Source organism: Gymnogyps californianus, chromosome 5 (genome assembly GCF_018139145.2).
Source record: "Gymnogyps californianus isolate 813 chromosome 5, ASM1813914v2, whole genome shotgun sequence".
Classification (NCBI taxonomy): Eukaryota; Metazoa; Chordata; class Aves; order Accipitriformes; family Cathartidae; genus Gymnogyps; species Gymnogyps californianus.
Genome location: NC_059475.1, coordinates 28,752,139 through 28,766,298, shown reverse-complemented (window position 1 = coordinate 28,766,298; position 14,160 = coordinate 28,752,139). Strand labels below are relative to the sequence as shown.

General features: G+C 46.8%; 1 protein-coding gene across 1 annotated transcript; it reads right to left on the bottom strand.

Annotated features, from left to right (window-relative positions):
- Nucleotides 1-2,225: 2,225 nt before the first annotated feature.
- DLL4 (delta like canonical Notch ligand 4) lies at nucleotides 2,226-13,330 on the bottom strand. The gene is made up of 11 exons (XM_050897264.1): nucleotides 13,006-13,330; nucleotides 12,610-12,873; nucleotides 12,103-12,160; nucleotides 11,115-11,384; nucleotides 9,933-9,993; nucleotides 9,694-9,824; nucleotides 8,096-8,265; nucleotides 6,786-7,005; nucleotides 5,614-6,322; nucleotides 4,707-4,815; nucleotides 2,226-3,282 (listed from the first exon to the last, which is right to left on the bottom strand). The coding sequence occupies exons 1-11, from the start codon at nucleotides 13,057-13,059 to the stop codon at nucleotides 3,277-3,279; spliced, it is 2,052 nt and encodes a 683-aa protein (XP_050753221.1). The 5' UTR covers nucleotides 13,060-13,330; the 3' UTR covers nucleotides 2,226-3,276.
- Between the last annotated feature and the right edge of the window lie 830 nt (nucleotides 13,331-14,160).

Genomic DNA, 14,160 nt, shown 5'->3' with positions numbered 1-14,160 from the left:
TTGCCGAGGAAGGACTGCAAGCAGGGAGCATCTGCTCGGCTTTTTGTCAATGGCTTGTTTTTCATAATTTGCTCTACAGGGTGAATGTTTGGGGAGGGGGAGGTGGCTTTTTATTTCTGAGTTTCATCTTAAATTTATTTTTATGGTAGCCAGGGAAATTGGCTGGGATTTGAAAGTTAATTTCGTTAAGAAAAGAACTGAAGAGGGAGAAACAAAACCATCCGAAGTAAATAGTATTTATGTAACCTTAATAATACACTCAGAAGGACTCTCATAAACCATTATTTGCAGTATTTTAATGACAAAGTAAAAATAATTTGTTATGGTGCTTTTTTAACGCCAGTGGGGTTTTTTTGTTTTGTATTTTTTAAAAAACTAGCAAATTTTGGTTAGATTTTATTTTGGGGATAGATAGGAAAGGCATCCAACACCAAGATGCTTTTTTGGCATTTTGTCAACAACAACAACAAAAAAAGTCTGGTTTTAAAATAGAGCAGCAGCGGTTTCCTGTTCTTATAGTTTTTGCTTTTGTGCATTCAGATGTTGGCTGTATTGCACCTAGCTGATCTAGTGAGAGATTTAGTTGTCTGTAAATGTATGTCCTTCAAAGGCTACTAAACCCGCTGGGAGTGTTTTATACAAGTGTGCTTTTTACACTTTTTTTGTGGAAATGTCCTCCAAAAGGGCTGTGGAGGATAATGACTCTGTGATGCCCTGGGAGGACACGGCTGCTGGTGTAGCGTAGGGAACTCAGGAGGGGAAAGCCTGAAACTCCCCCTAATCCCACAAGTGAAAGACAAATCTTACCCACTGCAATCAAACAAACAAGGACACAATCTTGCAAGTGTAGATGTAGGTGCTGTACAAGAGTAACCTGAGGGCAAGATTTGGGTCTTTCTTACTGGAAGTATTTAAAGAAATGGGATTAAAAAAAATAGTAACCGTACCTTGTTCTGTAAGTGAACCCCAAGCCAGCACATTTATTAAGCCACTTTGAAATGGTATTAAATCTGTATCTATCTTCCATGCCACAAGTTGTCATGGAAGATGAAGAGTGAAGCGTTAATAAAAGTAACTTTCCTGACAGTTCAGTCTCACTCCATAGCAAAAGAATATATATATGTATATATATAATTTAAATATTATATATCACAATATAAATATGTATAACTTTGCTGTCAGATGAATGCCACTCAGCTGAACAACTTTGTTGACATCAGTTAACTGTACAACAGTTTTATAAAAAGCAGCTGACAGCAGTTGGTGTGCGAAATGTAAATGCAGGGCTGACTGCAGGGAGCAGGCAGACAAGCTTACTTCTGGGGCTTCAAGTAAACTTGGCTGTCACAGAATCATGGAACCTGAAGTGTAAAAGGAGAAACCACAATAAACTTCGTAGTAGCAGGAAAGTATTTTCATTGCTTGAAAAAAAAAATAAAATTCAAACTTTGTCGTCACATTAAAAACATTACATGAGAAGTAATAAACATATTTACACTTCTGTTTTGATTATAAATATACATTATATACAAAATAATGTTATAAAACGTAGAAAGTTCAGTGCTTCTGATTTTTTTTAAATTACTGAAATACTAGTCTTCAAAATAAACTACAAACAGACAAACTAAAACCCATATTATTGATTTCTGAAGGTCATCTTCAAAATGGTCCTACGTGGTCAGAGCAGAAGGTCAGTAGTGGACATTATGAAGGGGTCTTGTCTGCACAGTTCAAGGCAGTAGATGGGCTAGTCCAACAGGATGTACAAGGGCAGGAATATCACTGTCCGAGAGATAGCACAGTCCAGGTTTCTTCAAAGAGATCTTGTTTCCTCCCTCCTCATTCTGCCCCACCCCACGGTCTCATCTCATTAGTGTCACAGCACTTTCCACTGGGGCGTCCGGTGTTATTGCTGTAAATACATATATAAGAAAAGAGCTTCTGCACGCCTCTGGTTTCCAGGGGCAGGCTTCCTCTTTTTCGTGTAGCAGTGGGTGGGTATGAAAGAAACAGGACAAGCCTAGAACCTTCTAACTCTAATCTCCACCTGTCTGGGGAGAGGGTGTCTCAGTGGGTGCTTCACTATTGGGCATTCGGAACCGGGATGAAGGACAGGAGTTGGAGTTTTGCAACCAGATGGAAAAATGGGGGTGGGGGGTGGGGTGTCACACTGCTTCTTCTCCTTCAGAAAGTAACAAACAGCTGCAATTTTGAGACTATTGCAGTAGAAGGTGGCACCTAATTCAGAAACACAACATAAACCCCCAAATTTGTGTTGAAATAAGGCGGGGGGAGAGAATGAGGAAGGAGAAGAAAAAAGTAATGTCTATTCACAATCACTGGTAGTGCAAAGGGCCTGAAAACAGCTGAGACAGCTCAGGACGTAAAGGTTCGAGGAGCTGATTGATTTTAAACGCATTTGTAAGGCTTTAAATAGAGCTGGGATCACGCCTCCTCCTTATCAATGGGGAAGAGGCAGTACACATTCCAACTTTTCCTTCTCGAATGTTTAAATCCACAAAAATCCTGTCCCATATTGTGGCTTGGGTCAATCAGTTCTCCAAAGCATCACCAAATGAGATGGCATGTAAATTCGGTATTCCTCTTTCCTTCCTCCTCTCGCCCCTTACACAGTCTCCAGTACATGCAGCAGGAGAGAGGAGACACAAATAGATGTGTAGCAGGAAGTATCAACCACCCCTGCCCGATACTGTTCGGGTAACTGCAAAAAGAGCAGTCAAGTCTCTGTTTGGGCTTGTTAGATTCTCGTGACAGATTTTAGGCACTTTTGAACCCAGAAAAAATTGAGACCTCGTTTATACTGTATCCATTATCTGCATAGCAATGTGTTTGTCTTCACACCTTCCATGGCAACATCTGTGATAGTTAAGTGCCTCCTCATCTACCGGCACCTCCCATAACCAGAGTTCTGGAAAGCCAGGGGTCTGTCCATGAGGAACTGGCCTCAGTATCTTTTAAAAACAAAACAACAACATTTTAAACCCCTCTCTCTTCCCTCTGCCTCCCCTCTTCTATAGCCAATGAGATTTCTGGTATCAAACTTCAAACAAGGGCAGTAAGAAAAAAAAGGTGTATTGCATCTTTCAATAAATTCACAGTCTGTCCAGTTCACCCAGTTCCATCCTCCGCCTGAGAGCAGCAAGTTGCATGTAATTAAAAACAGTCCAGTCCAGTTCTGAATTGTAAACAATGCAGCAGGAACGTCCATCTACTGGCATTACCAAATCTGAGGTGCAAATGGGCTGATCTTCAGTCTTATACCTGTCAGGATACAAAATAAGACCAGGAATGAGAAGGAAGCACAGCATAGAGTACTGCAGAACTAACCAATTGTGATTCAAGTATGTCAAACCAAAGCAACCTAAGCCAGACATTACTGCAGTTTAACTATCAGCGTTCAATGTTTTTGGCTGGGTCCAGAGACAAAGAATCACCAGCAAAAAAAGTCATCTGTATGAGTAGCCTCTCTGCCTGGACTGAGGGGAAGAATGCTTACAAGTCTGGGTGCTTAACATTAGGTCTCTGTAAAAGGCATATGGTATAGTTAAATAGCTTGTGTTCAGAAGCATTAAGCCTGAATGATGCAGAGAGAGGTTTCACGTGCTGTCATTCTGAAAATAAAAACACTTCTGGAGATGCCTGATATAAATCTGGGAGTCTAGCTTTGGTCAGCAAAGGGAGATATGGTATTTAGGTCAGTTAATGGGAATGAAGCGTCTAGCTGTCATTTGTATCTTTGAAAATCCTTTCACTTAGTCTTAAACTTTTAATATTGTTGGTTGACTTGTGTTCCAGCTTGCCTTCAAGAGGAAATCTGATATCCACCCTGGCAAGGGAGACAGAATCCTGCAGATCTGACTTCACAGATCACTGCTATATGGCACAGCAAGCTTCTCTTTCCTGGAGTCTGAAACTAGTCCTAAAGATGGCTACACTGAAGAAGGCAGGTATTGGTTAATGTCAAATTGCCTTTAACTTCCATTGAGCCAAAGGGTCAGTAATTCTTCAGGAACTGGTTGGTTCCTCAATATCTGCTTTTTGAAGTCTTTGAAGTTCAATGCTAGGCCCTTCCTTTTTCGTGTGTCTGTCCTCTGACTTTTCAATATAACATCAAAATCTAGATGTGTTTATCAATAACAGCGTTAACTTCTGTTAGAGAATATATAGCTGGAGCTTAAATGTCAAGAGGTTGAAATTACCTTATTACAGACTTCCTCAATGGCTGTTATGCCTACCCACTAACACGTTCAGTTACCTTCCATCTTCTGCTGGAAATCTATAGCTTTGCCTGTTTCCACAGAACACAGATTATCCATTGCAGTCATGGGAAAAAACGTGGCTTTACATCAATGGGCCTATGAACGATTATCATTTCCATTTTTGCTGACTACCTATTTAAGAGGAAATAATCCTACAATGTGCTGAATTTTTATGGGCTGACATTCTGTGCTTTCATCTCCAGCTGACTTATCTAAGCTCAAAATATCTGGTTTAATAAAATCAGAGCTGCTAATTTCTTTATTTTCTGCACTGCCTGTTCTGTGTGGGCCACAGAAGAGGAGAGGTGAATGCTGGGAAGCATTGGGATCCCTGGAAATAGAGTAACCTTCTCAGATGCAATTCTAAAGGATAATTTACCCCTTTACTTTGTGAATTTATGCCTGTCCACCTGTGTACTCCCTTACCTCTGTGGCTATGATGCACTCATTCCTTTCTTCTGTTATCACAAAGACGGACTGGTACATTGAATCCCTCGGAGAGCATATCGCTGATATCCTACATTCCGGCTTTTCACTAAGGCAGGGCAGAGAGAAAAGAACGTTAGTTGACTACTAACAAGCCTGACTCTCAAAATCTACCATGAATATGGAGGGGTGGAATGAGATAGCCGTGAAGGTGTGGGAGGGAAGTGCAGAGGATGGTTTCACACGTTCTATATGATGGCAGGACATTATACTAGAAAAGTGGAAGTAAGGAATAGCTACTGTCTTTCTATGCTTCTGCTGTGTCCAACCTAATAGTGTGCTCCTCAGATCCCTCAGTGTAACAGTCACAAGCAGATCCCAGACAAGACTTTCAGTACATGTACCAGAAGACTGATGAGCCAGTGAATACCTGCCCTTTTCTTTTTTTGAAAAAGAGTAGTTATTTTTACTCTATCATTCTTTTCAGTAAGCAGATCATTTTGCCTTCTTAATAAGCGAAGTACTTATTTTTAATCACTATATGCCTTAACTCGTGTTCCTCCAAGATTTGTTGAGGAAGGAAAGACGCTTCTTATTTCACCACTGACCTAGCCACTCCTGTTCCCCTTCACAGTACCCATACTAGCAGCATCCTGTTCTAGGATATATATAGAGAACTACATATATATATATGTATATATAAACACTCAATTTAATTGACTTAGCTAAGGATACCACTTGGCCGTGACACACATACTCCGGTATAAAGATTCCTGGCTTTGCTCTGGTTTGTTTTGTGTATTATCTGCTCGAGGTTTCTTTTTTCCCCATATTTTCTCATCTGCTTCTAGACTGGTATGAAGATGAGGGGCCTTAAGAAAGACTAGAAGGAAGGCTGCATTCTCACCTGTGTAGTCGGAGGGGAGACTTTTCTCCTAAACACTTTTCACTTTTGTAATATTTATCTTCCTGTGCCCCTCTACTTGTCAGGTCTTTTACCAGATTGTAGTCCAGTTTATGATTCTTGGGTTTGTAGTTTGATTTCTCCAGCCCACAGTCCACTTCAAGGTCTTTATTTTTATTGGTGTTTTTGAGCTGGGAAGCTGGAATGAGATTATCCTTCTGGAAGTCAGACAGATTGTTCATTGTCTCCAAGTCCTGCTCTGGGTGCATCCTCATCTGCCTGATGACCATTGCTATCATGCAGAACAGTATGAGCAAAGCCACCAGCCCCACCCCCATGGATATAGCAATCCAGGGGACTGGTTTAGGAGGAAGTGTAACGGGCACTGAATAAACTGGCAATTCGCAACGGTTGCCCATGAAGCCAGAAGGACAGTAGCAGACAAAGTTGGCACTATAAAGTCCGCTGTAGCATGTGCCTCCATTCTCACATGGCCCAGAAGCACATTCATCTCTGGTTTTGATGTCGCAGTTCCTGCCACTGTAGCCTGGCAAGCACGTGCAGGTGTAATCGTTGATCAGGTCATGACAAGTTCCCCCATTGGAACATGGGTTTCTGGCACAATCATTGATGTTTATCTCACATTTCTGACCAGAGAAACCAGCCCGACAACGACACACACGAATCTGACCAAGGTAAAAGCAATTACCATCTGAGGAAAAAAAAAGTAAAATAAAAAAAATTAGTCTGCAATGCACTTCACTCAGAAACCTAAACCTCTCCCCAGTTAGCATTTTATACTGTCTCAAGAAGAGGGAGGTTATTTTACAAAACAACCGCACATCTGAAAGTTCCTTCCAGTTTACCTAATTGTATCACCATGCCTTAAAAATATGCCCTTTCCAAATATGTAACAAAATTAATTTAATTTACTTAAATCTGCCATCTTCCCCATCACATGATAAACCTTGGGCATTGTTTTGTTGCATAGAAAATGCCAGTGAAGGCCCCGCCCCCCCAGCAAGAGACTAAAATTAGGGTAGATGTGGAATACAGTGGGGGAGAGAGACTAATGTATTAGAGGAAGAGTAGAGGTCAGATTGGATTTCTATCACTTCTGCACTGAAAAGCACAAACGAGTCAGAGACACGAGATTTTTTGATAAAAAGACTCACCATTTGCACACGGGTTGCTTGTGCACCTGTCTACTTTTTTTTCACAGTTTGACCCTGTGAAGCCGAAAGGGCAAACACAAGTGTAGCTGGCCCCTTGTTCTTTTTCCAAGCATGTGCCACCGTTAAAGCACGGAGAATCTATACACGTCAAAGCACTGTGCTCACAGTGAGTGCCATAGTAGCCAGGGGGGCACAGGCAGTGATAACCGTTCTCCATATCCTGCAAAACACAACATTAGGCCACTGTTATTCGATGGCACCGAATGATAGCTGCTTGCACACTTATTTTTGGTCGGCAGCAAGCGCTGTTCAGTCCCTTCTCATCCACACTCTGATGTGGCAAAAGCGACATTTGGAGAGTAAAAATAACTGCAGGCTGGACTGTGAGGGATAGAGCTGTGAATCGGCCGTACTCAGCGTGTAGGAGTAATCATGCAGCTACACAAGCAGAGCAGATGCAGCTGCAGGGAGCCTTCAGGCAGCTAGACAAAAACATTACTAACACCACTACTGTCTAATGGGATCCCCGAGGTCCTCCCAGAGCAGAATGGCATGTGTTGACCTACACAGCTGTGATCAGGCCATTTATCCTCGGCACGAGAGCCCTTTTTTTGTTTACAAGGGCTTACGTTGCTTTGCCATGGATAAGTCCCACCACTTTAATCACAACACAACAGTTTCTTCTTTCCAAGTACTGTACGTCCAAGGCCTGGGGAGAAGGGAGCTAGGGTCTCACGCCGTTAGCTTTAATCTAAACATGCATCAGATTACATTTGATATCTATAATCGATCAGTCTTTATCAACAGGTAGACTCAATCATTGACTGGGTCCGAAAACACACTGAAACACTAGACTGCAGGAAACTAAAAATGCAGAACCTTGTTTCACAGAAAGTGTTTCAGCTGATTGCCCTCATATTGTCTGACACTACACTCCCATAGCAGAAAGCAGAAGTTTTCTTTTATTTGCTATTAAAATACAGACTTAGTGCATTTCTGTATGAACCTTGGTTTGAGAAGCTTATTTTTTACAGAGCTCCCTCACCAACCTTGGATCTTGCCAAGCTCTCATAATGGCTGCCACAGAAACCTAAGGATCAGTTGACTAGTTCTAATCTAGATGATACATCTCCTCCTGTAACAGACTTCCTCCCCTGACACCTCTCGGGAAGGGTTCAGTATGATAGTTGTGAGCGTCAGTAATGAACCTGTGTACTATCAAATTCCCATTATGTTGTTACAGAACCATTTCTGAAAAGGTATACTGGGGCTTGCTGCACACAAAGACTTTACATTTAAAATGCCCTTACCGTGCAACTACCGCCATTCCTACAGGGATTGCTGTCACACTCGCTGATCTCATGTTCGCAGTCAACACCGGTAAAGCCAGGTTTGCATGAACAGGTATAGCTGCCCTGGCCAGTGTTCATGCAAGTTGCCCCGTTTTTGCATGGTCTGTGGTGAGTGCAGTAGTTCAGATCTGCAAAGATACCAGGAGTTGGAGAAAACATCTTTGACAGCTGGGAAAAGGCATTCATGCCTTTAGTCAACAAAAAAGACAGAATTTTCAATGAAGTATTTCACTTTTGCAATCAATAGGAATACTGGAGGTGATTATCCAGGTTATTATCAGTAATAATCATATGTTTCAGAATATCATCAATTTTAGCTATTTCTCTACGTCCATCACTGTAATACGTGAGCTCTGAATTTTGAGAGACCTGGCAAAAATTTAACTTTCTTAGTGCTTTGGTATACTCTCCCTTTTTTGTGTGCATAAACCCCTTAGCTGCGATGGGATTTAGATGCCAAGTTGGAAAACGTACTTCGTAAGTGTGTGTTCTCCGAAAGACACGCCACGGCACTATAGACACTTTGTGCACAACATGTCACATACTAAAACAGTGAGCCCCATCTTTAAAAGGTGTGCTCCGAGGCACGTTCTGGGGAGGCAGGGAGGAAATAAAGGCGTTTTGGCTTAGAGATTTAAACAAACACTAGAAATCTTTTATTGTTTATTTACCATGCTCTCTTGTTATGGACGTTAGTAGTTTAAACTGTCTAAATGCTCTGCCAAGCTTGACGGTCCTTTTTTTTTTCCCCCCTTTAAATTCAAGGCAGAGGTTAAGCACACAAGTTCATAGGACATAAGTAGAAAATCTTTATTATCTGTATAAATACCATAGAGTAATTGGAATACAACTGGTTAATAGATAACTACAAGCAGAAAAAAATCTGCAACTTTACTTTTCCTGCTTAATTCAGACTTTGCCATCTTAATCCTATAACTCTCTTGAAAACACTTAGGTTGCTTTGAGCACTTAATGATCTCAGTGCCAGCAGTGCAGTGTATATATGGCCTTGAGGACATGACTGCTCAGCTGGCTACAGTTCAGTGATTCAATGGGTTGAATAGGTGGAAGTGGTCTGGTGTACCTTAAAATGGAACCTGTACTTTTAATTCTTGCTTACATGATTTTTCTCTCATGCTCCAGACTTATCACATGAGTTAACTTCCTTGTATGCAAAATAAGGAAGGCCCAAATGATGGTGTTTACTGCTGCTGGAAACTGTTTAGTAAATTGTTATAGTTGTACAGGGAGTAAGTTAAACTTAGCTTGAGCAGGCAGAAAACTTGCCAGTTCAACACTCATCCAGGTTGTTGGGTTTTTTTTTTCCAAGAGAAAAACTTTTTTTTCAAGAGAAAAACTGCAGCTACCAAAAAGGTTTGTTTGTTTTCAAACAAAATTACTACAAGAATTGGTATCTAAGACAGCGGTGGTACAAACTGATGCCTACGAACATGTACCTTGCGGAAATTTAATTCTAGATCCAATGAGTCAGATGCCTTAGTCCAGTACTGAGGAGTACCCAATCTAGAGCCATAAGCACAACCTTCAGAACTAACCTTGATCACAGAAGAGGCCACCCCATCCTTCATCACATATGCACTGCCATTGTGTTTTACAAGTCCCGTGGCGGCAGCCTATATGGGGAATGCATTCATCACAGTAGCGGCCTTGCCAACCAGGACGACAGCTAAAAGAAAAGTCAAATTAAAACATTAATGACATGGAAAAGAGTTTAAGTTTCTATTACAAGGTGACATTTTAACTGAAGTTCAGACTGCAATTGCCATCTACTCACATGCACTCTCCAGGCTTGTTGCAATATCCATTCTGTTCAGTACATCCAGACAGACAGATGGCTGTAAAGAGAACATAAAAAAGCAGAAATGTTTAGGTAAATACACATGGCACTACAGAATACACTTTTAAAGGGGCAAGTGCCAGCTTTAAAAAAAAAATACTTTGAAAAACAGTTTTGCACTTTCAAAGCTTTGTTTTAAAAATTCTCGGTACAGGGAGTTCTGGAGCAGGAGGAAGCGAACAAGGAGAGCCAACATTTGACAAGATGTCCTTTAGTTTTTCTGTTTATACAACAAACGTGAACTTTTGCAACTCCTGCTAGAAAAGGAGCAAGAGGAGGCGGCTTTGGCTTGTGCTAACGAAAGACTGAAAAAAACCCAACGGGACCCCAAGCTCACAGTAAAGATTCCCACTACTAGACTGCAACACCCGTCTCATCTCCTCTGGCAGCGGGAACTGTGGAAGCATTCTTGTGGGCAACCTGCTAGCATTTTAACTTGGAATAGATATCGCTGATTCAGGGATATCAGCCAAGATCTTCTCTTCTAGCTCGCTCTTTGCTGCTAACGCTCACAGCGGTGAAGCACAGCGTTGGTAGTGGCAGCCAGAGAGGGCAAAGTCCTCAGCGGGCAACCTTCTCTCTCCAGGCAGGGAGTGGAAAGGTCAGCATGAAAACATGGCCCCAGGCGCCTACTGGATAACTGTGCACTGAAGCCACCGTATTTTAAGGACTGACCGCAAAGACAGCTACAACCAGAGTCAGACCAGCTGGCGGAACTGGACATGTTTTTGGGTCCCGGGTCCCTTCATCAAATAAGCTCCCTGATGCCTTGGGGCGTTGCGTTTCCTCGACGGCCTCTTGGGCGTCATCCCTATCCCACGCTAACGCTAACACCTAATTAGCGCAGACGAGGGCCTAGGGAAGCCAAAGCGGGGGATGTGCCTTAATGGGCTGAGGCCCCCGTGAGCCTCACAGGCCGGGCTGATGCCCACGACGGCCCCGGTTCTGCCCCCGGCCCCGGGGCGACGAGGGCGGTGTACGGGCGCGGGGGGCGCCCCCTCCCTCCGCCTCGCGCGGCGGCCGTTGCCGGCGGCGCCCCGCCGCCCCCCCCCCCCTCTTCCGCGCGCCCAGCGGCCGTCGGCGGCGCGCGCAGCTGCCGCCCGCCGGCGGGTCACTTACGCTCGGTGCAGTACTCGCCGGTCCAGCCGGGCAGGCAGGCCAGGCTGCCGTCCGCCTCGCAGACGTAGTGTCCGAAGCGGTCGTCGCGGCGCTTGCAGAGGCGGGAGCAGCTCTCGCCGTAGTAGTTCTCGCTGCAGACCACCCGGTAGGAGTAGCGCAGCTGGGTCAGCGCGCTGCTCTGCACGTCCTGCGACCAGTCCTCGCCCACCGACAGCGACCGCTGGATCGACATCTGGCTGATGAGCCAGTCCTCCGAGGGCGGCCGGGAGCCTGCGGGAGAGCGGCCCCCGCGTCAGCGGCCGGCGGACACCGCCCGCAACGTCCACCCCCTCCCCGCCACGAAAACCGCCCGCCCCGAGCGGCGAGGCACCCCCTGCCCCGCCGGAGAGGAGCGGAGCGGGGTCCCCGCGCTCGCATATATATGCACATACGCGTGTGTAGATACACGTATGTAAGGGTATGCCCCGCGTACAAAGGTGGCCGCGGGGGTGTGCAGGGCGGGAGCGCTAGCCCCGGCCGAGGGGGGCTCAGCGGAGGGGCCTTTGAAAGCGAGGGCTGCCGTGAAATATCCTTTTCCTCTCCGCTGAGAAAAACATCCCAAAGCCATTATTCCTTTCCAAAGGGCGGAATTCGAGCAAGGTGTAAAATACAGGAAAAGGCGGCCGGGGCTCGCTGGCAGCCTCCCGGCTTTCTCACCGCAGCCCGCCTCGCTTTCCCACGCCAAAAATAAACCGGAGGAAACGCAATTGTGTTGGAGATTAGGCCGGGGCAGAATCAAAGCGGCCCCTGATGGATATCGTTGGGGGACCGGCTCCTGATGGTGGGATAAAGCCGGCCCTGGAGTTATAGTATAAACAGCTGAGCCGGGGGCGGCCGTTAACCGTTTCGGGATGGGGGGGTGAAGGGGGGGGTGTGAAGGGAGGGGGGGGCGCGAGGGGCGCTCCCGTCGCGCGGGCGCCCCCTGCCGGCGGCGCGCGGCCGTAGTCACCTTCCGGCAGGTAGTTGGCGGGCGCGTGCCAGGCCTCGATGATCAGCGAGAAGGTCCCCTGCGGGGGGGGAGAAACCAGCGTCAGCCCAGCGCCCCGGCACCCCACCGCACCCCGCCGCACCCCACCCCTGCCCCGCCCCTGCCCCGCCCCTGCCCCGCCGAGCCGCCCGGCACCCGCCCCGGCCCGCCGGGCCCCGCATCGGCACTCTCCCGCGGCTACGCGCTTCCCTCTCTCCCTCCTACAGACCGCGGATCCGCACCCCCACCCCCCTTTGCTTTTATTTCTCGTAATAACATTTATTATCCCAAGTGCTTCTGGGCTGGATGCGCTTTTTCATCGCTTTTTTTTTTCCCCCTGCTTTTTTTTTTCTTTAAAGGAAGTTCTGGAAATAAGTCTAAAGGCGAAAGTAGTTTGTTTACATTACAGATTAACAGCGCGCTGCAATTAGCCTTCCCTTGCCGCCCTCCTGCCCCACCATCGCAACCGGGTTTAAAGTGGAATCTCACCGGCCACGTGAAGTTAAAGGGCAGCTTAATAGGGCTGTCAAATCTCTCTGTATCCTTGATGCTGAAGGAGTTTATTCCCAGAACCGGGGTGATGATGCTGCCGAAAGTGCAGGAGCCCGGGGAGACCACTGCCTGAAAATGCTTCAAACAAACGCGAAAGAAGGTCCTGCAGTGGGGGGAGCAGGGCTTCCCGCTGGCCAGAGACCCGTGGCTATTCACGAATTCGTGCAGCTCCAGCTGGAAGACGCCAGAGCCGGACACCCTCTGCACAAAGGGGAGACACACAAAATAGCCAAATCAGACCTTACCCCGGCTTTGCCATGCAAACTTGCTTCCATCACCCACTTTACATTTCGCGAACCCTTTTTTTTTTTTTTTTTTGCGATGTGCGATTACCTGCTGCAAAATCATTAACAGAAACGTCAAGCCAAAGATGCGCAAGGCTGTCATCCTTGTGTTATTCGAGCTTCCAGTTCTTAGTGGGTTTAGTTTTCCTCCTGTATTCCTCAAATGGTCCAAGCAAGCGCTTCTCGGTCGAGGGAGAAAAGAGAGGCGTCACGGCGATTCTCCTGGAGCAACCTGCTCTTCCAAATATTCCCCGAGCACCAGCAGAAATCGGAAGGTAAAATCCAGGTGTCGATCCGTCCCCTTCTGGGAATTAATCCTGCAGCCAACCGCCGACCTCTGGTCGCTGTCGTCGCCTTTATAAACTCCAAAGCCGGGTGGGTTTGGTGAGAGACGCGGAGGGGAGTGCTTAGTGTGGAACCGCTCCTCCTTTGACCGGTGCTAACAGCGCTCGGTAAATGGAAAACTTGCTTCCCTTCGAGCTGTTTATATAGTTGCCTCGCATCCTCACAAGCTCATTATGTAAACTGTCAGTCAGACTCACGGGCGATCCCTCCCCTTTTCCATCTTTCCTTTCTGGAAAAAAGAACCAAATGTTGCGGAGAGCCCTCATATCCAGAATTAATACCCTGCTGCCGCCGCCGCCGCTGCCGCGCTGACCGCCGAGGAGCCGAGCTGATTACGAACAAGCCAAGCATCTGTTGAGATATTTACGGCGCTCACACTGGGAGAGTTCCCTCGAAAATCAGACGCCTCTCCACAGAGCAGCTTTCCACGGCGGCCGAACAATAGAGGATGAAATGTTTTAAAAGCACGCTTGTTAGTTTGTTTGTTTGCTTGCTTCTTCCCTCTCGCCCCCCCCCCCCCCGCCCCCACCCCCCCGCGGTCTCTGCGTGTGTCCCCCGCCCGCCCGCCGTCGCCCCGGCCGCTCCCCGGGGCGGCGGGACGGGGCAGCGCGGCGCCCTGCAGCCGCGGCTGGGCCGGCGGGCAGGAGCTGCCCTGCCTGCAGCGGGCTGGCCCCGGGTAGAAAGTAAAAGTAAAACGGCGCTTGCCCGACAGGCGGGCACCCGGGACGGCCCCGCCGCCGCCTCCGGGGCGCAGCGGCTTCGCTCTGGGGGCGCCCGGGCCGCAGGCCCGGCGTTATTCCTGACCCCGGCTAACGGCGATGCGCCGAAACCCACCGAGGAAGGGGGCAAGCGGGGCGGG

Bases quoted from the DNA above. Each gene is read 5' to 3' on its own strand.
- DLL4 (XM_050897264.1), bottom strand. From the start codon at position 13,059: ATGACAGCCTTGCGCATCTTTGGCTTGACGTTTCTGTTAATGATTTTG. The intron at 9,825-9,932 runs GTGAGTAGATGG...CTTTTCTTTTAG, and splicing joins AACAAGCCTGGAGAGTGCAT to CTGTCGTCCTGGTTGGCAAG. The intron at 8,266-9,693 runs GTTAGTTCTGAA...GTATCTTTGCAG, and splicing joins TGGCCTCTTCTGTGATCAAG to ATCTGAACTACTGCACTCAC.